Here is a 25,137-nt window from a genome sequence, read left to right on the forward strand (position 1 = left end):
AAACTCTTGTTTTTACACGAACTCTAGTTTTTCAATTCTTGGCTTTGTGACATATTTTTTGACTCTTAAATCTCGTTGCTATTTCCCTTCATCCACAAGTCCTTCATCTTATCATCCATTCACGCGTTATGAGAGCCAACTCATCGGTGAAAATGTGAGTAGCTTAGACTATTTTTAATCCTAATAACATTTTGAGTCAACTCATGGAATTTTGAGGTTTGTCTTACCTCTATAACAACAATTCATGTTTTGTTTTTCCCCGTAAAGTAAAAGTTAACTGTTAACTAACTGTCAAAAGTAAAGCTTTTGATACGTCGAACATTTCAAACCAACAACGGAAAGCATACAGCTGGCGTGTACTTTAGACATCCCAACATCGTTGAACCTGTAGGTTACGTTACGGAATTTATAAAGACAAGTTTTCATGAGTAGCTTGCTTTTTTCACAAATTCTTGGATTTTTCACAAATTTTTGAAGCTTAGAGTTCGTTACTAGTTTCATTCATCCACGCGTCTTTCCTCCTATCATTCATGAGCGCGTCATGAGAGTCCAATCATTGGTGAAAAGCAGCGAAGTTTAGAGTTTAGACTATCTTTAATTCTGATCATATCTCGAGGGCAACGCGTTGAAATTTATTATTTTAATTAAATTTTTCATGTAATTTATTTCAATTTATCATTTGAATCACTTAGCTTTTTTATTCAGATTTTATATGTTACAACTAACAGCGACATTTCAGAGGAGGGAAAATGGTCAGTCCCAGAAAATAGATATTTGATACAAATTTTGTACCGAGGAAAATTTGCTGCTACAGAAAAAAGTATGCACTCTTTTGCTTGACTGTTGTGTATTAATCCCATATGGTGGTAGAATTTACCTCTTGCGTGGAATTGGTAGAATGGATATTGATTAGAATCGGTGGTAAAATTACCTCTAGGGTAGGATCGGTGGTAGAATTACCTCGTGCGTAAAATCGGTAGTAGAATTACCTTTTGCGTAGTTTGATTTTGCGCGCAGAATTTATCTCTTTCTCACAAGATTTCATATCTTCACAGAAAATTTAATTTTTGTACTTTAATACTGCTGTAAAACATGCACTTCCTATCGAAGCAAATTTTTTGATCGCATAAAATCTTATTCGTACTTTAGCTCTGTATATAAGATAAACTGTACATTGCTTGCATAATGAAAGTAACAATAGGTCGTTTTTATTAATGAATGAGCATAGGTTAATAACAATACAAATATTATACAGACATATTATACAAGTATTTAATTTCATTAATATTATACAAATATTTCACTTCTGATAATTACTAATATTTGTAAAATATATATGAAATAATACTCCATTTTAAGCCCAAATTAAGATCAACATTTAAGCTAATAGGGTATGGGTCAAGTAATGTATTATTATCTGAATTTATAAAAATATCTAAAATAAATTTGTTGATTTATTTTTTAATCCCTCAAGTAGTTCTCAAGGTGTCTGTTTTTTTAAGCAATTTTTATCTCATTTTTATACTAAAATTGTAATGCCACTTTTAAGTGAAAAAGCAAATACTTTTAAATGTAATGAAGGTATTTGTTCTTGTAAAAGGCCATGAAAAAAAAGGGCCATGGCATTAATGTTTTGTCAACAATATATAATGCGTTTGAATCAAAGTTAAATGCTTTTATAAATCTGAATTGTTACAAAAACTTTATTCTTTGGCATGGAATTCCTTCTTTTTGGAAAGCATGATATATTTTTTAGCATAGTTGTGATTTTCGTTCCAATAAAACTGCGTCTTTTACAAGACATCCGTGAAAAGACTTTACAAATTATAGGATGACTGTGATTTGTCACTATATAATGAATAAGGGAAAATAAAGTTACATTTTGTATTTTGGTGATATGTCTAGCATTCTTCTGTGAAAAGCAGAGACGTTTCACTAATAAAAAGTAGTTGAAAAAGTAAAATTACAAGATTTTGATATACCAGAACAGCAATAGATAATGTGCTACGTAATAGCACTTTCTCTGTGAAAGTTTTCCTCATTTTTGTAAATTTCTCAAAAAAAGCTAGTGAAAATACCTTCTTGTGAAATATGGGATAACATTTCTGAGATATTAGGGTAGAGATATTTCTCAATAATAGAAGATTTCTTTTATTCAGTAAATAATTTTCTGAACTAAATTTTTTTCAGAAAAATGGAATAATTTAAGTCAAAATGGTGCTTATGATAAATATTCATCTGCTATAATAGTAGGAAAATAAGATATATTATTTTCGGTTATGATTATTAAGAAACTTGCTCAATAGTATGACATTCTACATTTATTGGATTTGAAATTTAAAAGCAAATTATAATTTATTACAATATCCTTTTTAAAGTTCTGTGAGAAAATAAGGCGAATGGACCTATTCGTTACATACTGTCCCAATTTCAATTTATTTTTCACTTATTTCATCACTGTTCTTTAATTTCATAATAAAAATAAATGTTTAAAGCAATAATTTTAGCTCTAATAGAAATTTTGTCATAATTTTAGTGAATGAAATATTTTTAATCAATGGGAATTTTAAAATTTTACCTGAACAGCAAAGATTTTAATGAGTTTTTTTGTCATCCAAATTAATTGCTGCAAATATAAATTTAAAAAGTAAATTTAAAATTCAAAAAATAAAAAAATAAGAATTTAAAAGAAATTTTAAAAAAAATAAACAAAAAAAGATGGATCAAAAAATGGTTATTAGAATAAGAATTGAACTATTTTAATAATTATCTATAATGTCATAAAAATTAAAACAAAATTAGAAATTTAAACTTATCAGTTTCATAAAAACTGTTTTTTTATTAAAATTCTCAATGGCTAAATATGGAGTCTTCGGAAAGACTTAATTTAAAATACAACGCAAATAATTTAAGGAACACACCTTTTCCATGTTACAAAAAGCTAATTACCTTTGAACTATTAACGACTATCATTACAGTTCTCAACGCAGTTTGAAAGAAATACTACACTTCAATGAAACTGCCTAACATCTGCAAATGGTGACTGGCTTGTCGAAGGATAATGCTCAATTTAGTATACAATAATTATGTTTAACTTAAATTTATTTCCCATTTTTATTTCAAATTATTTTTGCATTTATTGGTAAATAAACTCAAGGAAAACTTCGCAGTTGTTTGGACTTTCCGATTAGGCCCAAAATTGCTTTTACTGAGTAATAATAAAAAAAATGTCTCCAAAAATAGGTTTCATGCATTCACCTGCACCGGACTTAGTTAAATTTATACAAAAAAGCAGAGGAAAGCGTTTGTACGCAAAATAAAGATACTGATAAGAAAAAATTATGCAGTATTATTGAATTATTTAAGTTACTGATGTACTCATTTGAAGGATCAAATATAATAATATAACATTTCATAAAAAATCGCTATATAACTTCCAGTAGTATCGTAGTTTTTAAGAAATAAGAGGTAAAATACATTTATTATAAGGTATAAAAAATATCACAGCAGAAAGGAATTTAACAGATGAATAGACAGCAAAAATGGGATATTATTATTAATCATTTACCCGCGTTTTTATGGTGAACTATAACTAATCCATCATCTCTCGTCCATGAAGTCACTGTTAAAAATTCTTTTATAAAGTCAGGTACTTGGCATTTGAATACTGCAGTGTTGCCATGGATCACGTATTCATCATATACATGAGCTTGATATTCTTGAAGAACAACTGTAAAAAAAGAAAAACATGAGTTATAGTAAAGCACGTTCAGGACTAAATAATTGCGTTATTAAATATTGATACAAAATACTAGTCGGATGTCTAAGGCGAAATATAATTTATGATGCTTTTCTCCTATTTAGATTGAAGCTATTTTAAAGCTTCTTATGTGTGTTTTAACAGCAAAATATGAATATAAACAGTGTTTTAAAGTTAAAATACATCAGAATGTTTTTATGGGATAATAGATTCTAAATGCTTATTTAGTGTTAGAACCACCTCAAACATGTCATTCTTACATAAATTATTAATATCTAGTTGGTTCTTAATATCCATGTATTCAAAAGAATTAATCAGCAACCCTGATACAGTAAACTGCGTTATCATTGGATTATTGGAGAGATGTTTTGCAAACTAGAGCAGGGATTTAAGTTTTTAAAGTGCTTTTTTGCATTTTGTTTTGTGCTCTTTGCAATTTTTTTTCAATTTTAATGTACTTAGAGCCTCCGAAACTGGGCAGAATCTCCAAATTATATTGGCTGTTAGGACTTTTATGAACTATTATTAAACAAACTATATCCGTCTTTTATTCCTGTTTGTTTTTAATATTTTATTATTTTATGTCATTTTATGCAGCTAATCCAGTTCTGAGTTTGCGACTATCAGCGTTCAACTCAGTAGCCTTGGAGTTTCTGATCCCAATTTAAGACTTGGGAACTCCTGGTTCATCATTGAGTCAAACTAGACTGAACGGATGACGGATCTAACCTGCGTTATATTACACGGAGAGAAAAATCTTGCCCGATGACATGGAGATTCCAACACATTATTCGTCTACCACTCATAATTTATGAATTATGAGTGGTTTATAAATTATTCAGTCAATTTTATGAAGTTTTTCCTTCAGCCCTCACTACGTTTGTTGAGATCAGAATTCGTATCGACCAGCCAACCCTAGGATTCGAACCTGGGTCAGCTCTTGGGAGATGAGCACTCTATCACCTGCTCCCCACTGCTTTTTGCTTCTTTTTCAATACAATTCTTAATTATGCTTACTTAAGTTTGCTTTTTATCTTGTTATGTTTACTTATCTGTTCACGTTTATATTGCGTGCTTGATGAATTTTTTTACCATTTGTTCTTTATTTCTTTTTGAAATATTGGCCTACCTGATTTCTGAGGATTGAAATTCCAGACAGCCAAATGTAACAACATAATGATAAAATTATCATATTTGTTAAACATCAATTGCTGTTTCGGAATGAATAGCATCCTTTATAACTATCAATCAAAACAATCAAAAGAATAAAATTACTGAAAACTCGAATTAATAAATATTCAATATGTTAAGAATTAAATTCGCAATCGTTAAAAATCTAATCAATTCAAATTGTCAAATATGAAATTCTTAATTGTTAAAAATAAAGCAAATTCACATCATTAAGAATTTATTTCAAATTTCAAAAAAAGAAAAAAGCAGCTTTTTTTGTATTAATGCAAACATTTTAACTAGCAAAATAAACATATCCTAACAGCTAAAAATTATTAATTAATTAATTTCTTATATTGAGTTCATTATATTCTTTGTTTACGTATTAATCAAGAAAAATTTAAATTTAAAATATTGAAACAAATATATTTTTTAAAATAAATGTTTCGATCCTTTAAATACATTCATTTTAACAATACAATGCATTTGGGTATTATAAACATACACTATCAAAAACTTGTTTAAAACTGTCCAAAATAGTTATTCTTTTAAACTTTTTTTTTTTGCTTATAAGGGGTGTGCTAAAATATAAACATTGAAATTCTTTCCAAGTTTTTCAGTCTTTCTTTTATGAAAATAGAATGTGATTATTTTTACAGTAAATTTGAATGATATAAATTTTCTGCTTCAACTTAAATATTTGAAACATTCTATGTGTATGAATGTTTTTCTACTTTTAACTCCCCGAGCATTAAACTCCTGGGGTAACTCTCTACAAATTTTTCCCTTCAACTTCACTACGTTTGTGTTGGATAACATGTGAAAAACTCATTTCCAGTACCCTGCAGAAAAACGTAAAGCAGTGAAAACTTCTAAGTTGAGAATTATTTTAGTTTAAACGTTCGTGTGTATTAAAATATGTGGATGGTTCCCTAAAATAAATGCATCCAAATATAATTTGTCAATTTTAAATAGAACTTTTGCTGTCGTACATAGAGTTTTGATGCATAAACCGTAAATTTGCACCGATAGTTAGTTTATTCTTTACTAACATTTTAATGTTGAATAAGTATAAAAAACCTTTACATCTTTCAACATTTTTCATTATATTTTAAGGAGATCAAAATGTACTTAAAATATCAGTATAATATGTGTGCAAAAAGCCTAAACTGTAAAAAATTATGAATGAAATTCTGGTCTAAAGTACTGGCGCTCAGGATAACGGTAATTTTTACCATAAAATCTATTTTTAACGTAACATTTCACTGAACAAAAAATCTGATATGCAGTAATTTGTACAATAATGTTTAATGTAAAATAACTGAACCGGTGCAATTAAGTAAATATTACTGTAAAAAAGTGCAGCATGAAATTTTATGGTATTTTTATATGGTACAGTAATTCTTTTATGGATTTTACGGTATAATATATTTTATAAATGCTGCACTCAGGGGGCTAGAACTTATTACCGTAAATTGATACGGACATTTTTAAAGTTAGAGAGCATTTCAGTTATCAAGTACAATTTTGGTTATGTGGAAACAATAAAAATGAGTGCTCAAAATGCTGTCCAGACACAACTCGGTGCTGAAAGACGCGGCAATCTTTTCAACAATAAATCTTCTCAGCAACTTAAATTGGGAAAGAACTCAAAGAAATATTTAAAAAAAACTCTCTAATGATAAAAAATCAATAAAACATGAAGGACCTATTTACTGTTCCGGAGGATTTTCGAAAAAAATCCTTTTGTGCAACAATTGCTTAGATAATATGCTTACATACTTCCTTTTATGTCGATGTAAAATTATATTCAAAACGTTTTTTTTTTGAATTTTTAATTAAAAACTAATCATGAAAGTTTGTTTATGTCAATATTATGAGCTAAAAGGTATTAGAATAAAATGTTATACATTATATAATATTAAAAATGGTTTTTTCTCAAAATGAAATTTTTATCTCAACAAAAAATTTGACATTTATAATCACACTACATGCGCTTGGGATGTTTTGAACTTAACAAATTTTTCGTTAATTTAAAATTTTAAAAGTTCAAAATAACTAGTAAAGTAATCTGCATGAAATTTCTTGCAAAGATTTTTAAATTTGATATAAGTAAATGTTGTAAATTTCATAAATGTACTCTCTTAAAATGAAAGAGTTATTTCCCCTACTCAAAAAAGAGTTAAATTTTTTTAACTCAACTTGAGTGAAATACATTTTTATTTGAGCGAAATTCTTGCTTTGCATTAACTCAAACTTGAGTGGCATTTATTAAGCAACATTTGAGTGCTTTTAGCTCAAACTTGAGTAATTTATTTATTATTTAATTGTGTGCGAGATATAGGCTGAAATTTCTATCGTTTTATTTTAAAAAGCAAACGATAATAAATCTAAATAAAATTGTTACGTTCTGTGATCTAAATAGATTATGTCTTCCTTTTTATTTCACGCTTAATTTTTTTTTCTGGAGAATATGTCATTTAATATTTTGAATTAAGAAGAATTAAAATAACTTTTAGTTCACAGCGGTATTTCTGAAGAAGACGCTGTTTTACTTTTCAGTAAGTAGATATACTTTGTTGCTTTTATTTTGAAAATACTTTTATTTTGAATGTGTTATATACACATTCCATTTAAATTAGCTGTTTTTCAGCGTTTTTTAATAAAATATACTTTTTTTTCAAATTATTTGTCAAAAAAATTTATTAAAATTGAAAGTGTTAAATGTGGATGATTATGAAATATTAAAAAAATTTGATTCCCTGCTAGAATCTTTGTCAAAGTAATAATTGTATTTCTGTTAGACATTAAAGTAATAATGTATCACTTTCACGAGCGGTGATTTTGTGTGATTTTGTTATCGATACAAATTTGGGCTGTGGTTGTAGATATCAGACATATATAGTGGTTACAAGCGTAAATGACTGAAAGTAAATGTCCGTGTGAGAAATGGGCAAATTGTTTAAGATGCTAGTTATTATGCCATCTAATTGTTATGAACTATTTTTAACTGTTCGACATTTCTTGGATAAATGGTTTAATAGCAATTTATTTAATTGTTATATATATTATATAATTTAATTGTTATTGAATTTTTACAATATTCAAACAAAACAGTCAAGAAATCATAAATTACATAGTATTCAAACTATGTTTGAACATAGTTTGTGAGAAAAAAACAGCTTACTAGCTGTTTTTACGTAATATGGTTTAACAGCCAAAACGCATCAGCTAGACCCACCTAATGAAGCAAGCCACTTAGTTTTTTGCAGCTGGGTATACATTATATTAGAGAAGGCTAATCTGTCAAACGGGGGTTCGAGACAATGCATTGAGACCACAATATTTCCACAATTCTCTTCAACACATGAAGAGCTACCAGTGTCCTGCACTTCCCAATTTGTAACCCTGGACACCTAGAATACCATATTGTCATTTATGCATAGATGTTAGCACCATAAAATTTTATTATTTCTATGTTAATTGTAAATATTAAAAAATCATAAGGGAAACAGATGTTTTTACCAGAAACTTAACGGTTAATTAGATGGACAGAGTGTAGCCATTTATTTTACCGCAATTTCAGAAAGACAATTTTAATATTTTACTGTGAAATTTTTTTTACAAATTTTTTCTTGTGTTCGATTACCTCATAAGAAGTTCAGCTTTCTCTAAATAGTTCTTTTATATTATTTTGTAAAAGCGTATATCCTTGCTATAAAAATGTTACAAAATTCCTTAATGGTTATCAAATGTAATTTTTTTGTCTCATCTCCTTTATTTATACCATTCTATATTGAATAAATACAATTAAAAAAATTAATTTTACTTTCTTTGTTGAAACAATAATAATAAGGATTTAAGAAATTAGTAAATTTTCTAACATTGAACCTACTTTTGATAGTATTTTGGAAATGTGCTTTACATTTTATTTAAAACTGTCCCGAAATATTATAATTTGTATAAAACGGAATACACTTATATCGGACTTCATGATTTACTCCAAGCTTTCTTTGACAAACTTATTAAACTAATTATTTTTTGTTGAAAAGTAAAAATTAATGAATTTATCTTTTTACATTTCTCTGCTCATAATCTTTTTTTTAAAAAAAGTGTGCTTCTTTTTACGCTGAAAAGGTTCGCAAAAAAAAACTTCTACAGAGGTAAATTGGAGCTATTAATTAGCCAAGTATTCTTGAATTATCACATGTTTTCTTTAACTAATGTAATTAAATTATTCACCTTTCTTCCTTTAATGAAATAATAATTGGAAAAAAAGGAATAAATTGGTAAGCTTTTCAACTCTATGTACTCCTTTCATATCATTCCGTAAAAGTGCATTTCCTTTTATTCTAAAAATGTCGGGGAAATACTTGTTTTGGCGATACCTTAGGGCAAACAGTTTTCGAGAAACTCACGAGAAAAAGAACGGTGAAGGCGAAATCAAATGAAAAAAACTTTTTCAACTAGACACCCGACAACTCCCGGACAGAAAATTTTTCCTTTAATTTCCGAACCATTCTAACTCAAGCATAAAGTTTCAAAGAGAGACTAAGTAGAAAGCTTCCAGCGTTCTTTCTTTTACCAACGCCAAAACCTGACTTTAAGAAGACATGGAAGCCGCTCCTGACCCTGATTAAAAGAGAAGTGAGAAGAAAAAAGATAAATCCTATCTGTCTATCCACCTATCTGTCTAAAGATCCTATCTTTTCCATCCCTTTCTTTTGCTGTCGCATCGAATTTTTGAGACCATTCATAGGATTTGCTTTTGTAGCATCGTTATGGACTTTATCACAGACTTTGTGAACAAAAAATTTCGAAATACGTTCTCAATATGGTGTTTTGTAAACATGCTCTACTACACATTTTTTTAATCATGCAAGGTTTCAGTTACAAAAGGGAGATATGCTTTTCAATATACTGTTTCGGATTTTTTTTTTGTCGTTGTTGCAAATATTGAAAAATAAAGTTCAGAAATGGCTTGAAAGAGATAAGGGAAGGAAGGAGTTTGAATATTATTTACATTTTACTTCTGCACTTGAATGTGAAAAGTGAAAGAAAACTCAAAGATAAAACTCTGAGGAAAACTCGAGGAATAGATTAAAAGTTTTGGAAACTTTTTCGGAACTATTAGATATTTGAAGTTTATATGCTGAAATGTATTTAAAATATAGATTTCATACTTTAATTTAAATTTCAACATCTTTTTTGTATTTCGCATATTGTGAAATAAACCGAATTTTTACGAAACAAATAATGATAGTTTAAGAAATGTATAATATGCATGATCCTAAACATTTATGTAGAATCTCCATAACTAATGCTTCTTCAACGAAAGTATTTATTATATTCGAGTACTTATTAGTAACCTGTTATTTTAATTTACACATAATTACATTGCCGCTGAATTGTTCGAATTATTTCAAATTGAAATACAATAATTGAAATTTTAAAAAAAATATAAGTTTTTATGAAACATATAGTTATAATTTTTTTTAGAATATTATTACATATAGAATTCATAAAAAGTCGTATAAATTTTAAAACGTTCTTTTTTTAGACAGGAGCTGTGTAAAAGGCAATGCTTTAATAATTTGTTAAGGTTTTCATAATATTAAGGATCTATAAATTTGTCTCATCTATTATTTAAAAATTTTAAAATGTGATGCTTAAAATTAGTGATTATTACGACTCTTTTTTATAAGTCGTAAAGCTTTTGAAAAAAACGAAGTTCATTTAAGTTCCTCTTATATAAAATTTTAAGAGGTAATTCATAAAAAATGTAGTTATATAAATTCTTAAGAAACTGTATAACTTGTCCACTTAGCATCGCTTGCATACTTATCAAAATTTATGATAGGAAAAAAAAATCAATAAGTCTCACGACTCCTACCGCTGGGTAATAGCACGGATAAGCGCAAACTCCAAAAGAACTTTTGAGTTTTTAGTAATAAAAATCTATATTATTAAGCAATATTTTCACACACTGGAAACTATCATACATTAAAAATAATTCTAGAGATAGAAAAATATAAACAAACAAAATGTTTGAAATTTCGAATTAATGCAGAATGCGGAGCGCTGGATAAGGGGTCAAGTTTATACATAAATTAAACAATATTAGCCATACATTATGCGTATGTATTGCTTGAACTAATTATATTACATTTAATATTTTTCATTTAATATTTTGCACTAAATGTTATACATGAATTTTTGCTTTGATTTAGCTTTGAGCTTTTTAAAATGTATACAAGTGAGAAAATTGATCTATTTATTTATATTTATATTTAAAAATATTTAAAGGAAATATTTTTTAAACATACTGGTACAATGCGCTAAATAAGAAAAAGGGGACTATCCTAAATTCATTTTGATTTCATGATCAGATCTTCATGTTCTAGGAATCATTCATAATGAATAAAAGGGGTAACCTATAATATGACAAATTATGGCATTTTGGGTAACAATATCAGGCATAAAAGCGTATTTTTTCTGAATAACATACCGAATCTGGTGAATATGGTCCAAATACTTTGGTCAGAGCAGCGCTTCAAAGTTTGGATTCTTTAATATTAATTTTGTTTTGTACGTATTTCGCCATATCTCATGAGCTTTTTCAGCATATTGAAAAATTTTTGCACACAATTGTAAAATTAGTTTATCCAAAGATTACATGCAAAAAATTACTTTTAGTAAATATTTATTATTTTATTTAATAATAGTCGAAGCAATTTTGAATTGTAAGGTATACAGTTTTTACATAATTTTAACGAATGTAATTTTAGATGGCAATATAAAAAATTTGAGTGAAATCTATCAACTAGTTCCTGTGAAATCAAAGTTTGAATAAGACGTATTTTTAAAATTCGATTTTTCAGCAACTATTCGATCGATTTCGGTTAAATTTTGTATTTTTATATGTAAAATTACATTCTATGAGATGATTTAAAAATTTGTACACATTACAATTCCAAATTGTTTCGACTGTTATTAAAAAAAAATAATAATAATGATATACTAAAAATAGTTGGACCATAATAGATTTTTGGGATCCATATAGATATTGGGACCATAATAGATTTTTACTATTCCTTGTATTTCAAGGGTCAAAAATCTAAATCCGTCGAAAAAAATTATTAAAAAAATAATAACTGAGTACAATATAGGAAATTTGAGTAAAATCAATCAAATTGTTCCTGGAGAAATCAGATTTTAAATAAAACGCATTTTTAATATTCGATTTTTCAGCAACTGTTCGACCGATTTCGTTAGATGTTGTATTTTTCCATGTAAAATTAAATTTTATAAAACAATGTAAGAAATTATGTACCTTACGATTCAATATTTTTAGATTATTATGAATTATTTTTTTTTATTCGTATTAATTACAATAATAAAAATATTAAATTATTACTTGAAGTTGTTTTTTGCATGCAATTAGGTACGGATAAACTAATTTTATAATTGAGTACTCAACTATTATTATGTGCTTTAAAATTCAGCAATTCTTTTTGAAAAGCTGTCATGTGTCCTATATAGACCCCTGGTCCTATATAGACCCCTGGTCCTATATAGACTCATGGGTCCTACATAGACTAATCATCTATATATACTGCACGATTTTATACGATTTTTACGCAGATGTATATTTTTTTTAAAATTTTAATCTTTTTTTTTGGTTTTCTGAATGAAATGATATGCCTGAAAAATTATATTTTTAATATACCCACCTTCGCTGACCCAGCAGTATGAGGTTTTTCTACGCAATTTTTATTCTTAATGTTTATAAAAAGTAAAGAAAATTACGAAAATTCTTATTTAGTTGTTAAATTTGGGTAGACCATTTATTAAGTGCATTTCTTTAATTTTCGTGAACATGCATTTTGATCTGAGTTCATTTTTTAATAACTGTAATATGCAAAATAACTTATACCGAACTGATACTACTCATACTGACGATAACTCATACCTGTGTCCATTTTCTTGAATATATATTTTTAGCTGTGTTGCTTTTCTTGAACATTCATTTCGATTTGTGCTCACTTATGTAAAAAAGGAATTTCGAGCTCTTTCTCGAATAAAAAGCTTATCGACGATATCGATCTGTGTCCATTTTCTTGAACATTCATTTTTAGCTGTGTTGATCTTATTAAACATAAATTAAGAATTATGCTCATTTTTGCAAAAATGTATTTCGAGCTGCGTCTAGAATAAAAAGCTAATCGACTATATATTTAATTTTTAGAAGGCAAAAAATACTAAATTTACGAAACATATTACAAAACAGTAATATTTTTTATTTTGGATTTATGTATTTTTATTCGCAATTTAAGATAACTAGCGTACCAGTTAAGTCTATTAAAATAAAGTAATTTTTAATTAAATACAATGTATATAATAAAAAACTGTGTGAACTATTTTTATTAAATATGAAGTATATAAGTAAGTGCATAAAATGTATCAACATATCTCACTATCTTAAATCGATACAAGTTTATTAATATGTAGAAAAAAACATATTTAATTTGATTTGCATTGTTATTCCTATGGTTTGAACATTTTAGTCAGATCAAATTATTTTTCTATACATTTCTTTGAATACCAATATAACGCTACCTTCTTTTTAAAGTAAAATTTTATTATCTTTTTACTTAAATATTATTTTTCTTTGATAACATTTCTTCAATATAATAATAATTTTACAAATTTTAATTCAAGTATGCGCATTGTTCCGAGTTAATCAAATAGAAGAATTATCATGTATTGTGAAATGTTTTTGTCACCCAAAAGCCTAGCAATCATAAAAAGAATCTTTTGTGTCATACTTAGTATTTTGATCTTTTAAAATCTCACATGTCTTCTCCAATGAATACTTGGAAAAATCTGTCCTCAAATACAAAAAGGAGACTCTTTTATTTCTTTATCTTTTTTACGAATCATTTCAACGCAGAATCAAATTCACGTGTTTGTTACCAAACAATACCTTTCCGATTTTTAGCCCGTTTGAAAAAGGATGAATTGATTCATGTACTGAGCTTCAATGAATTTTCTTGGAAAACATAAATGGGCTATACAAAGCAAAATACAAACATACACAAAAGTAGAGTTTTATCTCAAGATAAACACAAAGCCAATTCTCGATCTTCTGTGTGTTACATGATCTCTTTCTTACTTCAAACCTACTTTGATTTAGTTACTTAATATTTTAGTTGATTATTTGAAATCTTTTCGCAAATAAACAATATTGCAACTGAAATAGTAACAAGATTCTTTATCATGATCATAACTATTTCAACGTTTGAACTCATTCTATCGTGAAATGTAAGAAAAATATTGTTTTTCATTTGTTCAGAACTGCAATATATTTGCTATAGATATTTCTTAGGTTCCCTACGTACACTAAAAGATTATTTTAATTATCACCAACATTTTCGGAATTTTTATGAACTCGGGAATTTTCATTTTGAAAGGAAAAAAAAATTGGAGGAAATTTTTTCTTCAGCTGGATCAGCAAATGAAAGGATACCAAACATGAGTATTGAAATCATCATCCTATATATGCATGATTATCTAATTAAATAGAATTAAATCAACAATACAGGTATTTTATGCTTTGAATCGAAAATCATCTAGAAATAGAAAGTTACATTATTTCGTTTTACAAATACTAACCACATTTCAAATAATCTATAAGTAAAATAAAATGTGCCTTTGAGATATTATTTTGATAAAAAAAACTTCCAAAAAATCTTCATCAAACATAAAAGAAAATAAATATGTGCATGAATGATAGCTGTAAGACGTATGATAAAAAATATCATGAATAACTTTGTTAAAGTTTCAAATCTCAATTTCGATATTATTCTGATCAAACTTCAAGTATCGTGCCTTCTTAGGAAACGCTGTTATTCTAGTATTTTATAAAATCGCATAATCGGAAGAATTTAAATCCATTTATTTCTGCGTTGGAATTGAACGGCTGATAACAAATCTCCACTTACATCTTGTACATATTTCTTCATCAGGGCAATAAAATTTGCTTTGAAAACACTTTCTCTGCATCTGATACTTCGTTTTCCAATACAAATTAGAATAATCATCTTTTGGGATTCAATTAAGCCTTTTCCTTTAAAAATTATGATTCAATACTTCTTCCATGCACACTTTCCGCTTCATACAGTAATAATGAAATTCATGCTATAGTAATGTATTCGATAATTTGAATATATATATATATATATATATATATATATATATATATATATATATATATATATATATATATATATATATATATATATATATATATATATATATATATATATATATATATATATATATATATATATATATATATATATATATATATATATATATATATATATATATATATATATATATATATATATATATATGGGTGAATATATATACTGGTGGAACTTGGAATTATTATAGAAATATTACTAGAGACTGATCAAACGTTCGCAGACCAAGAGAGAAGAACGATTTATTTCCATTTTTCACAAAATATTTATTGAGTCAACTTTGTTGCATTTTGAGGATTACTAAGTTTTAAAAAATTCATAACGTAAAAAATTGGTATTTTTTTAGAGTTATTGCACAGTAAATAAGCGTGTACTGTGAAAATACCCTTCCTTTTCGCGCTTAATTTTTTTCTCGGTAACTTTGCTTTTATGGGTATAAACCATTTTCTCCCGCTGTCTTCATTTGGAATTACAATTAATGACCATATTTAAGACAACTATTAAAAATACATTTCTATTTACTTAAATGTTATAAATTTTCATATATCCTTTGGATAATATTTTTATAAACAATCATAAAACAAAATTAATTAAAGGTCATAATGAAATTAAATTTTAAGTATAATGGCAAACAGCATTTAGAAGTAATTCTATTCAAGTTTAATCCATTTAAGTTGTTTATTTAAGGTAGTCCATTTAATTAATTAATTATCCATTTAATTAAGTCCTTTTAAGTTAAGTTTGGTCTGTGCAATAGTATTCTATTGATGTAGTTTTTCTTAAAAGGACCGAATTGAAAGTTTGTTTGATTTAATAGGGTGATCGAAAACTAGAATCCTTTCCGATTGTCAACCTCCATATGTGATAATCTATCTTCAACCTATGCGATACTTAATATCAATTCCTGAGAAAACTTATCACATTTAACTTTTTTCGTATAAATAAGATAGATAAAAGAAATTCTTTCAGATTTTATGAGTTAAGAAAAATTTGCTTCAAAATATAAATTATATTAGTGCGTGATTTATTACATTATGTGTAAAAATCATTTTATTCACCACAACTTCCGTATAATATATTATGTATTTCATAGATTTTATGAATTCAATATTGCCAATATTTTATATCACCAATATTGCCAGTATATTAAGTATTTCATAAATTTTATGAAATCAATATCGCCATTATTTAAAATCACCAATATCGCCAATTTGAGGAAACGAATAGCATAGAATCGAGAATATTTTAACTGGAATACTAATAATTCTGGAAGCAAATAATTGCATACTATATCATTTCAAAAATAATAACCATGTTTTAAACCTGTTTGGAAAATAAATTTAGATATCTTTTTATATAATTAAACTCATAATATGTTTTTATGTTGTTTCGATAAACATACATAAAATGAAAAAAAAAATAAGTATGAAGCATGAGTGTAGGAAGTATGACAAATAACATTTTGAAAACTCTCTTACAATTTAAAATCTCATTTTAACTTTAAATAGCGTTCCAGCTAAGGAAACTCTTTTGATATAAAGTTTCATAAAAGAACCCAACCGGAAGTTCGTTCGATTTAGTTGGGATGTCGACGACGAGGAGCTTTAGCAATTCTTTATCTTCATCTCCTCCTTACCAAACTCTAAAATCCATTCCTAAAACACCCTCTCTACACCCGATACTTCTTCATCCAATTCGGATTAGAAGAACTATCTTTTGCGATTCGAATTGGACACACTAGTCCTCTTCTTTTGAACACGCGACCAAACTACGCGGTTTTGTGTAGACCAATCAATAGCTTTAAGAAGAAAATTCTAAATGAACAGGGACAGGCTGAAAAAGAAAAAAAAAGATGTTCTCGGAGTCTCTTTTTTTATTGTTATTTATTTATACGAATAAACGTATAATACAAGAGATGTTTCTTTTTTTCTCTTCTTGGAGCTAGAATTTTGGATAAAAAAAAGTTCTATTAGGGCTGTTCATTCTTTGACGGTGAAAGAGAGATAAGGAAAAAAATGAGGATGCTATAAATTGGTCCCCCTTCATCAGAAAAAAGGTCGCCAAGAAATCTTTAGCTGTTTTATTGTCATATATAAATCCAGATTGCACATTCTTCGATCTTTTACGACATCATTCAATAAAAAATTGCGAAGTTATTTCCAGTGCGTCGCGATTGATGGTGAATTGAAAGTTGGGTCTTGAGCGTGGGCTGGCATTGTGGAGTAACAAAACAAATCGAACGAGGTTATATTAGTCGTAAAGTTTGCTGGAATCAAATGATGCATAAAATTTGTGCAAACATGTTTAGAATAAGTACGGGTTATTTGAGAAATCATTAATAAAATCATTTCTTAGCAAAATATTTCAACTTTATGAACAATATAAAACATACTTATTGACTTAACTACTTTTAGAGCTAAAAAAAATTAAATGCTTAATGTTTTTGTGGCAAAGAATATTATATGTAAAACTTTAATAAAGCTTTAACAATGTTCAAAATATTAAAAAATAATAAAAACCATTCCAAAAGTATTAATATTATTTTTCAAGGTGATAAGCTAAAATCAAACATTTACTTTAGTTACATGTTTAGTTTTTGTTAAATATAAATAAAGATTGTGAGGAACATTTCGTTTCCGTTTAAAGCCAGCTAAAATGTGGCAACTATAAATGTGACTTTATTTTTAATTTCCCTATTTTTGCACGTTATATTTTTAACATTTTAATGCAAAGAGGTAAGTGAATAAAAGTAAAATTGAAATTGAACTAATATATGTACTTCGAGAAAACATTAAACTAGAATTAAAAAGAAAAATGCTTAGATTAAATTACAAAATAATTTTGCATTTTCAGCTTTTTTAAGTTTGATTAAAGTTAAATATTTTACATACTTTTCAACAAATATCTTAATTTTTTTTCAAATGTATTCATAAAAAATCAAAAGCATGATAGAATGGATTAAACAAAATTTCAATAAAGCGCAAATTATTGAATTCATGCCTTAGAAATATAATTACAAGCGTTAAATTTTTTATAGATACACTAAAAAATTATGATCAAAACGACCTGAAATATTATAAAATTTATCTCATTTTTGGCTCCACAGGAACTCCAAAAATGCTCGTTGATTTTTAACGGTTTGTTTTAGAAATTTTCTTAGTAAAGTTAACTATAAAATATGTGCTGAAGTTTGGTAGAGGTGCTTAGATTTTGCAATTTTATCATGATAGCTTGGAGCTTGATATGCAAATCATTCATTCGGTAAAATTTACTTTTCAGATTTGTATTTTTTACTGACTGTACTTTGTACTGAATGTGCAGTAATAACAACTACAATTTTGAAAACCAAAATTTTCGGTAAACAGTTTGCATATGAGCAGGAAAATTTCCAACTGAATAGTTGAAATAGCATATATTTGGTTTTTATTGCCAGAATGATTTTTTTAATACAGATATTATTATACGGAATGATAATTTTAAAAGAATTTATTTTCTTCATGTCGATAACAATTATTTATCAATAAAAAGTTGAAATAAAAATCAAGGAATTATGTTACAAAATTCCAAAGATTAAAGGCATGAACGAAAATCGAAATTTAATTGGCATGATTGTCGCTGTACATAATGCTGCAACTGAAGATATCCGTTACAAAACAGTACTTTAAAACATAACATTCCAGAATACAATAGTTCCAAATGGTATATTAGAATAGTAGCTTGACGTTAGATAACATAGCCGTTTGGAAAAACGAAATAAATTTAGTGAAAATATATATATATATATATATATATATATATATATATATATATATATATATATATATATATAAAATATATATATATATATATATATATATATATATATATATATATATATATATATATATATATATATATATATATATATATATATATATATAAATAAATAAATACAAGAAAACACTAAGAAAGTTAAGAAAAACAATAAGTATCATTTATTGCGCTTAAGCTGCAAGTAAACAGCACTCATTAGATAAGTTCAAAATGAAGAATAAAACAAAAAAAAATTATAGACATATGAAAAAAAGGGGCAAGACATGTGCAAATCCATTTCGGGCAAATCCGTGGTTAGAATTATTTACCAAAAATTCCTTTACTAAATAATTTCCTTTGTTAATCTATACAGTTTTTCCATGTGCAAATCCATTTCGGGCAAATCCATGGATAAAATTGTTTGCTAAATATTTCTTTATTAATTTATACAATTTTCCATGTGCAAATCCATTTCGGGCAAATCCGTGGCTAAAATTATGTACTAAAATTTTTTCTTTGTTAATCTTTCCAGGTGCAAATCCATTTCGGGAAAATCCGTGGTTAGAATTATTTACTAAAAAATCCTTTGCTAAATAATTTCCCTTGTTAATCTATACAGTTTTTCCATGTGCAAATCCATTTCGGGCAAATCCATGGATAAAATTGTTTGCTAAAAATTTCTTTATTAATTTATACAATTTTCCATGTGCAAATCCATTTCGGGCAAATCCGTGGTTAAAATTATCTGCTAAAATTTTTTCTTTGTTAATTTTTCCATGTGCAAATCCATTTCGGGCAAATCCGTGTTAAAATTATCTATTAAAATTCTTTCTTTGATAATTTAAATAATTTTTCTATGTGCTAATCCATATCGTGCAAATCCGCTGCTAAAATTATTTGCAAAGCAGGCAATTTATGTTTCTCTTTTCTATTTTATATTTTTTCTTAAATAAACATCTATCTTCTAAAACTATTTATGATCAATTTTTAAAATTATCCAGTATAATATTACCTTGCGCACATGCATTTCGGGACCATCCTTGGTAACTAACAAATCAAAACTCAGAATAACAAATCACTTCAGCAGTGCAGTAAGAACGACACTTTAAAACCCTCTTGTTACATTCAATTTGCGCTTTTGCTTTCATCTTTTGTTTTCATATTTTGTAATCTGGCAATCTTTCTGCGAAAACATTTTTAAATCATTTTTGAAAAATATCAGTCCATGTAAGTTGTTATGATTTTGCTACTCGCTTTATAGTCCCCCCTTTTTAATGTTTTTTCTTTTTATTTTATTTTATTATCTGTTTTTACATGTTATTTTTACTTTTTATGATCTATTTTTATGTAGTTATTTTTTAAAAAAAATTTTTGAGTGCTCCTCACACTATTGTATTAATATATTTTGCTTTGGCTTTATTGATACAATATCAGAAAGCGCTCTGTTTTGCGGATATAATCGTGTGGGCTGAAGAAAAGATTATATCTTTTTTTTTCCGGCTTTTTTTTCCGGTTTTTTAATTAAAATTTCATTTTTTTTTTTTTAAATAATATGTTGTTTGTTATTTTTTTACTTATTATTTCCCACCCCCTTTTTTTCATATGTCTATAATTTTTCTTTGTTTTATTCTTCATTTTGAACTTATATATATATATATATATATATATATATATATATATATATATATATATTTATATATATATATATATATATATATATATATATATATATATATATATATATATATATATATATATATATATATATATATATATATATATATATATATATATATATATATATATATATAAATAAATACACTGTAAAAAAGAGATACTCAAATTTTAAGAAACCTTCTTTTTGACAAAACCGTTTTTTGGTATATGTTACGTACAAAAAGTTTATCAAAGTGAAGGAATAACTGACGTCACTTCTTCAAGGAAACTTTTTTTGTCAAAATTAAATCAATATTCGTCATCCTATTAAAAAAAAGGCAAAAAATTTCGTATCACCAAATGTACCGAACTCTTTCTAAAAATCATTTTAGCTCGGCACCATATAGGTAGATCAATATCACCTAAGTAGCACAAGAAGAACTGACAGATAAATTAGACTCAAACTTGATTTTGGAATCGAAACCGTGATTTTCATAGCTCGAGTTCAACACCTTGACCACCATAAAGACGGTTTGCTCTTTTCGACACTAAATTTTTGCTCGTGTAGACTTTATTATTTTTCGTCATTCTAGTTAACTTCTCTTGCAACGCACTACAGTGTAGTCTCGAGTTAAGGAAGGTTAACATTTTCATCCTATAAATGAGAATTTACATTTTGTCAAAAATCACATAATTTCGTGATGAAAGAATTCCCAAAATTAACAAAATATGGCTAAAGGATTGCTGAATCATTAAAAGTGAGCATTTTATTTCTGATAGTGTATATGTTTCACTTTATTAAACTATTAATGAAACCAAACCTAAATAGTCAACTTTCTCTTGCATACTTAAATTACTCATCTAAAGATCATTAGATCCAATTATAAAATTTTTATTTTTAAAAAAATCTTATTTTGTTTTAATGATAACACACTAATCTAAATGATTTATTCTAAATTCTTTTACTACACAAAATTTTAAAATTGCTTACTGAAGGAAGCAGTTATAATGCAATATCATACTAGTAAAGTTAAATTTTTGTTAAGTGCTTATTCATTTTAAAATATGTAAGTTAGATATCATTAAATCTTGGATTTATACCCACGTGGGAAAACATCATTACTGAAATTTTACAACTATGTCATACATTTTCATGATTAAAGCAACATTTATAATTACAATTCTCCACCCTGTTCCGGAAGAACTAGAGTTACTTCAACGTGAATATTCGAGAATGCCTGATAATGAATATTTCTCAATATTCAGACGTCAAAATTGTTTACATTACCTGAAAATGTGGAAATTCCGCCGCAAGCAGTCTTTGTAATAAGGCTAATTAGCCTATATCCGAAAGCAAGGCTTTATCATCAGCAGAATACGAGGATTTAGGTAAAAGTTTGTCGTATGAAGATTTGAGAAATTCTCCGAATTAATATCCCTCTATAATGAGTTGAGCATGTCATTATGGCTTGAATAGAAATTACAAAATAAACTGAGTATAACATAATATAAATGTATCTATATATATTGAAGCAGATGACGCAGTCTAATCACATTTATAAATGTAATGATTTCACAATATGTTACTTCAAATAGCGTTATGTTTTTTCACTCACTATGAAGCAATTGTGTTTAGGTTAATTAACTTAAAAATGACTTTGGTTTGGGAAAAAATAGAAATAAATATTTTTTTTAAAAAATCATCTCTTGTTTTATTTATTTTAAAGTGCTTCTAACGTTTTCTGTGTATATAAGATTCTGCATATATATATATATATATATATATATATATATATATATATATATATATATGATTATTGGGAAATTCTAGTTAATATTTGTCTTTTTGATAATTTTTACAATGGAATAACTTATTTTTGTTCAAATCTATAGAATACTACAATGATCCAATTTTTCATCTCTGCTAGCTAACTTATTTTTACACTATTATGAAAAAAATTGTGCTCTGAATTTGTTATTAGATTTATTTATGATTTAATTACTTTTAACCTTCAAAATTAAAAAATTTTGCTAAATAATATTTACCTCGAGGAATTATTCTTGCTTCGTAAGTACGATAATATTAATTTTAGTTTTTTTTTTAAGGTATTAAAAAAATAAAATATCTGCATTGTTTATTTTTGCAATAAAAGAAATTATTTTGATTTTATTATAATTAAATTAATTACGCGGAATCGCAATGTTTAACCATTTTTAATTAATTGAATAGAATTAAAGGAATGTTAACTAATGTTTATTTATCCAAATAACAGATTGGAAATCTTTTTCAAAATTTGATAAAAAAAAAACAATGTAACTTATGTAGTTAAGTTCCAGATAAAATTTGAGTTAATTGTATGTTATTATTATTAATAAATGTATTAAAAGTTTCTTTCTTTACCAAATTTATATTGTCACCATATGCAAATTCAATTCTGGCAAATACACGTATTAAAAAAATTTCAAAGATTTTTCTTAAAGATTTTTTTATTGTCTCTTTTTGCCAAATATGTATTACAGTTTCAAAGTCCGATTTTTCAAAAGCATAAAATAAATTTCTTTCGCATGAAACACTTCTAAGATTTATTATATGGAACATGTATTATATGGATCATGGGCATTAAACCTGAGTGATGAGAGGTGCTTGTAAATTTAGGGAGAAGCGTTTTGAGATATATTTGTGGTAGATCTCAGATGGGTGGCTGATGATGAAAGATAACAAATTTAAATTGATATAAAATGTTTAAAAATCATGACGCCTTAAAAATACTTAAAGATTCAAAGGATAAAATGGGTTGGACATCTGTTTAATGCTCAGGAAAAACGAAGCTGATGAAATTTTTTTCTAGTTATAGCTAACGTTTAGGGATATGGTATATAGAGATTAGCGTATAGGTACTGGATGGAGAGGCCGAATTCGCCTTAGATGTATCGTATGTCTCGAAAAAATCATTATATTCTGAAAACCCAAATTTGTATGGAATACAGTTGTCATACGGAGAGCCTTCTGAAAAGATTTTCTCAGTAGGCCAGAACTGTCATGCCACTGAAGAAGAGATATTTGTCAAAAATATTTTATTTAATTAGGTTAAACGTTCTTAAATCACCCTAAAGATTTGGAATCTAATCATTGATTTCATTTTCTTACCTGCTAAAATCATACAACACTGCTCTTAATCTATAAGCTTTAACTCCTGGAAATTTTCTAAACTTTAAGAAATTCTAACAAATTAGATAAAGATCTTTCTATTACCTTTTTTGTTTTTTTATTTTTATTTTCAGGAAATCCAATTTTATTTACTTTCTAAATCTTGAATCCCAATGGGTAAGTACCCAAACATCAGTTATTATATCTCTCGAACTTCATATTGCATATTTTTAAATTTCATACTTTGATACTTAAAAAAATTTATTTATAAATTTATTTTAAAATATTGAATAATCTTTAAATTTCATATTTTAGGCTGCTGCTACGAATACGAGATAGGGGGAATAATTTTGAGACTATTTATGAAAAGATATAAAAAATATGTAATAATAAAAAAAATACATATGTAATTTTTTAAAACTCTATATTTATTATATTCGGATTGTAATTTTTACTAGTGCAAACAGCATATAAACTTTCAGAATTGTTTAATATTTATGGTATATTTTTACCTTAAATAAACTGCGAGAAGCCCTCGTTTACGCAGTAGATGAAACAGTAGCTTATCTGAATAAAATAAATAAGCAATGTATAACTTTTAATGTAAAGAATATCACTTTTCACTAAGAATATAAAGATATAATTTTCTCTAAACCTAAAATTAAACTTAACTGATAATCCCAAGTGAAGTCTCACTTTATACTACAGCAAATAAACTGAAATTTTCACAATATTTCTTCTTTTTTCTCCCGTTAGATAATATACATTTAAAGAAATATCAGTAGCGTATACTATTTCGCAAATTATAGTGCTTTCTTATTTATTTATTGTGCTCTATAAATCACAAAAAAGAGAAAATTAGAAAAAAAATGACGTAAGGAACCCTAGGGTGTGCTCAACGGATAATTTGGGGCTATAATACTTTTTGTCATCATACTGTGAAAAAAAACCTATCACAAACTATTTTTATTGGTAACGTTATTTAAGTTCTACTTCCTTTTGTTCTAAATTATGTAAATTGAATACTAAAGTAAAATAAGTCTTAATGCATCCCATACAACAAATGCTTAAACTTATTTCGTTGTACATGGAGAAAAAATCTCCGGTGAAATTACCGTCCCGTTAAATAATGTCATTTCTAGCATAAACAACTGCAAAAAAATATATTTTGGGGATAAATAATAAAATATAAAGAATTTAAGCTATTAATTTGTTAATTTTTCAGTTCATACGGTTACGGTTTACTGGAAATTCTGGTTTTTAAAATAATAATAGTCCTTATTACCACACATTTAGTTAAAAAGGCACATTTATAAAAGTAAATTGTAACCGAATTAATGACT

At 26.6% G+C, this 25,137-nt stretch overlaps 1 protein-coding gene across 1 annotated transcript in view; it reads right to left on the reverse strand.

Annotated features, from left to right (window-relative positions):
- LOC122271584 (cell adhesion molecule Dscam1) overlaps positions 1-25,137 on the reverse strand; it is a 445,844-nt gene that overhangs the window by 298,850 nt on the left and 121,857 nt on the right. The window contains exon 3 of the mRNA XM_071184629.2: positions 3,569-3,730. Coding sequence (XP_071040730.2) covers positions 3,569-3,730 — 162 coding nt within the window. The remainder of the gene's footprint in view (positions 1-3,568; positions 3,731-25,137) is intronic.

Source organism: Parasteatoda tepidariorum, chromosome 10 (genome assembly GCF_982258835.1).
Source record: "Parasteatoda tepidariorum strain Cologne lab strain chromosome 10, Ptep-v5.0, whole genome shotgun sequence".
In the NCBI taxonomy this organism is placed as follows: Eukaryota; Metazoa; Arthropoda; class Arachnida; order Araneae; family Theridiidae; genus Parasteatoda; species Parasteatoda tepidariorum.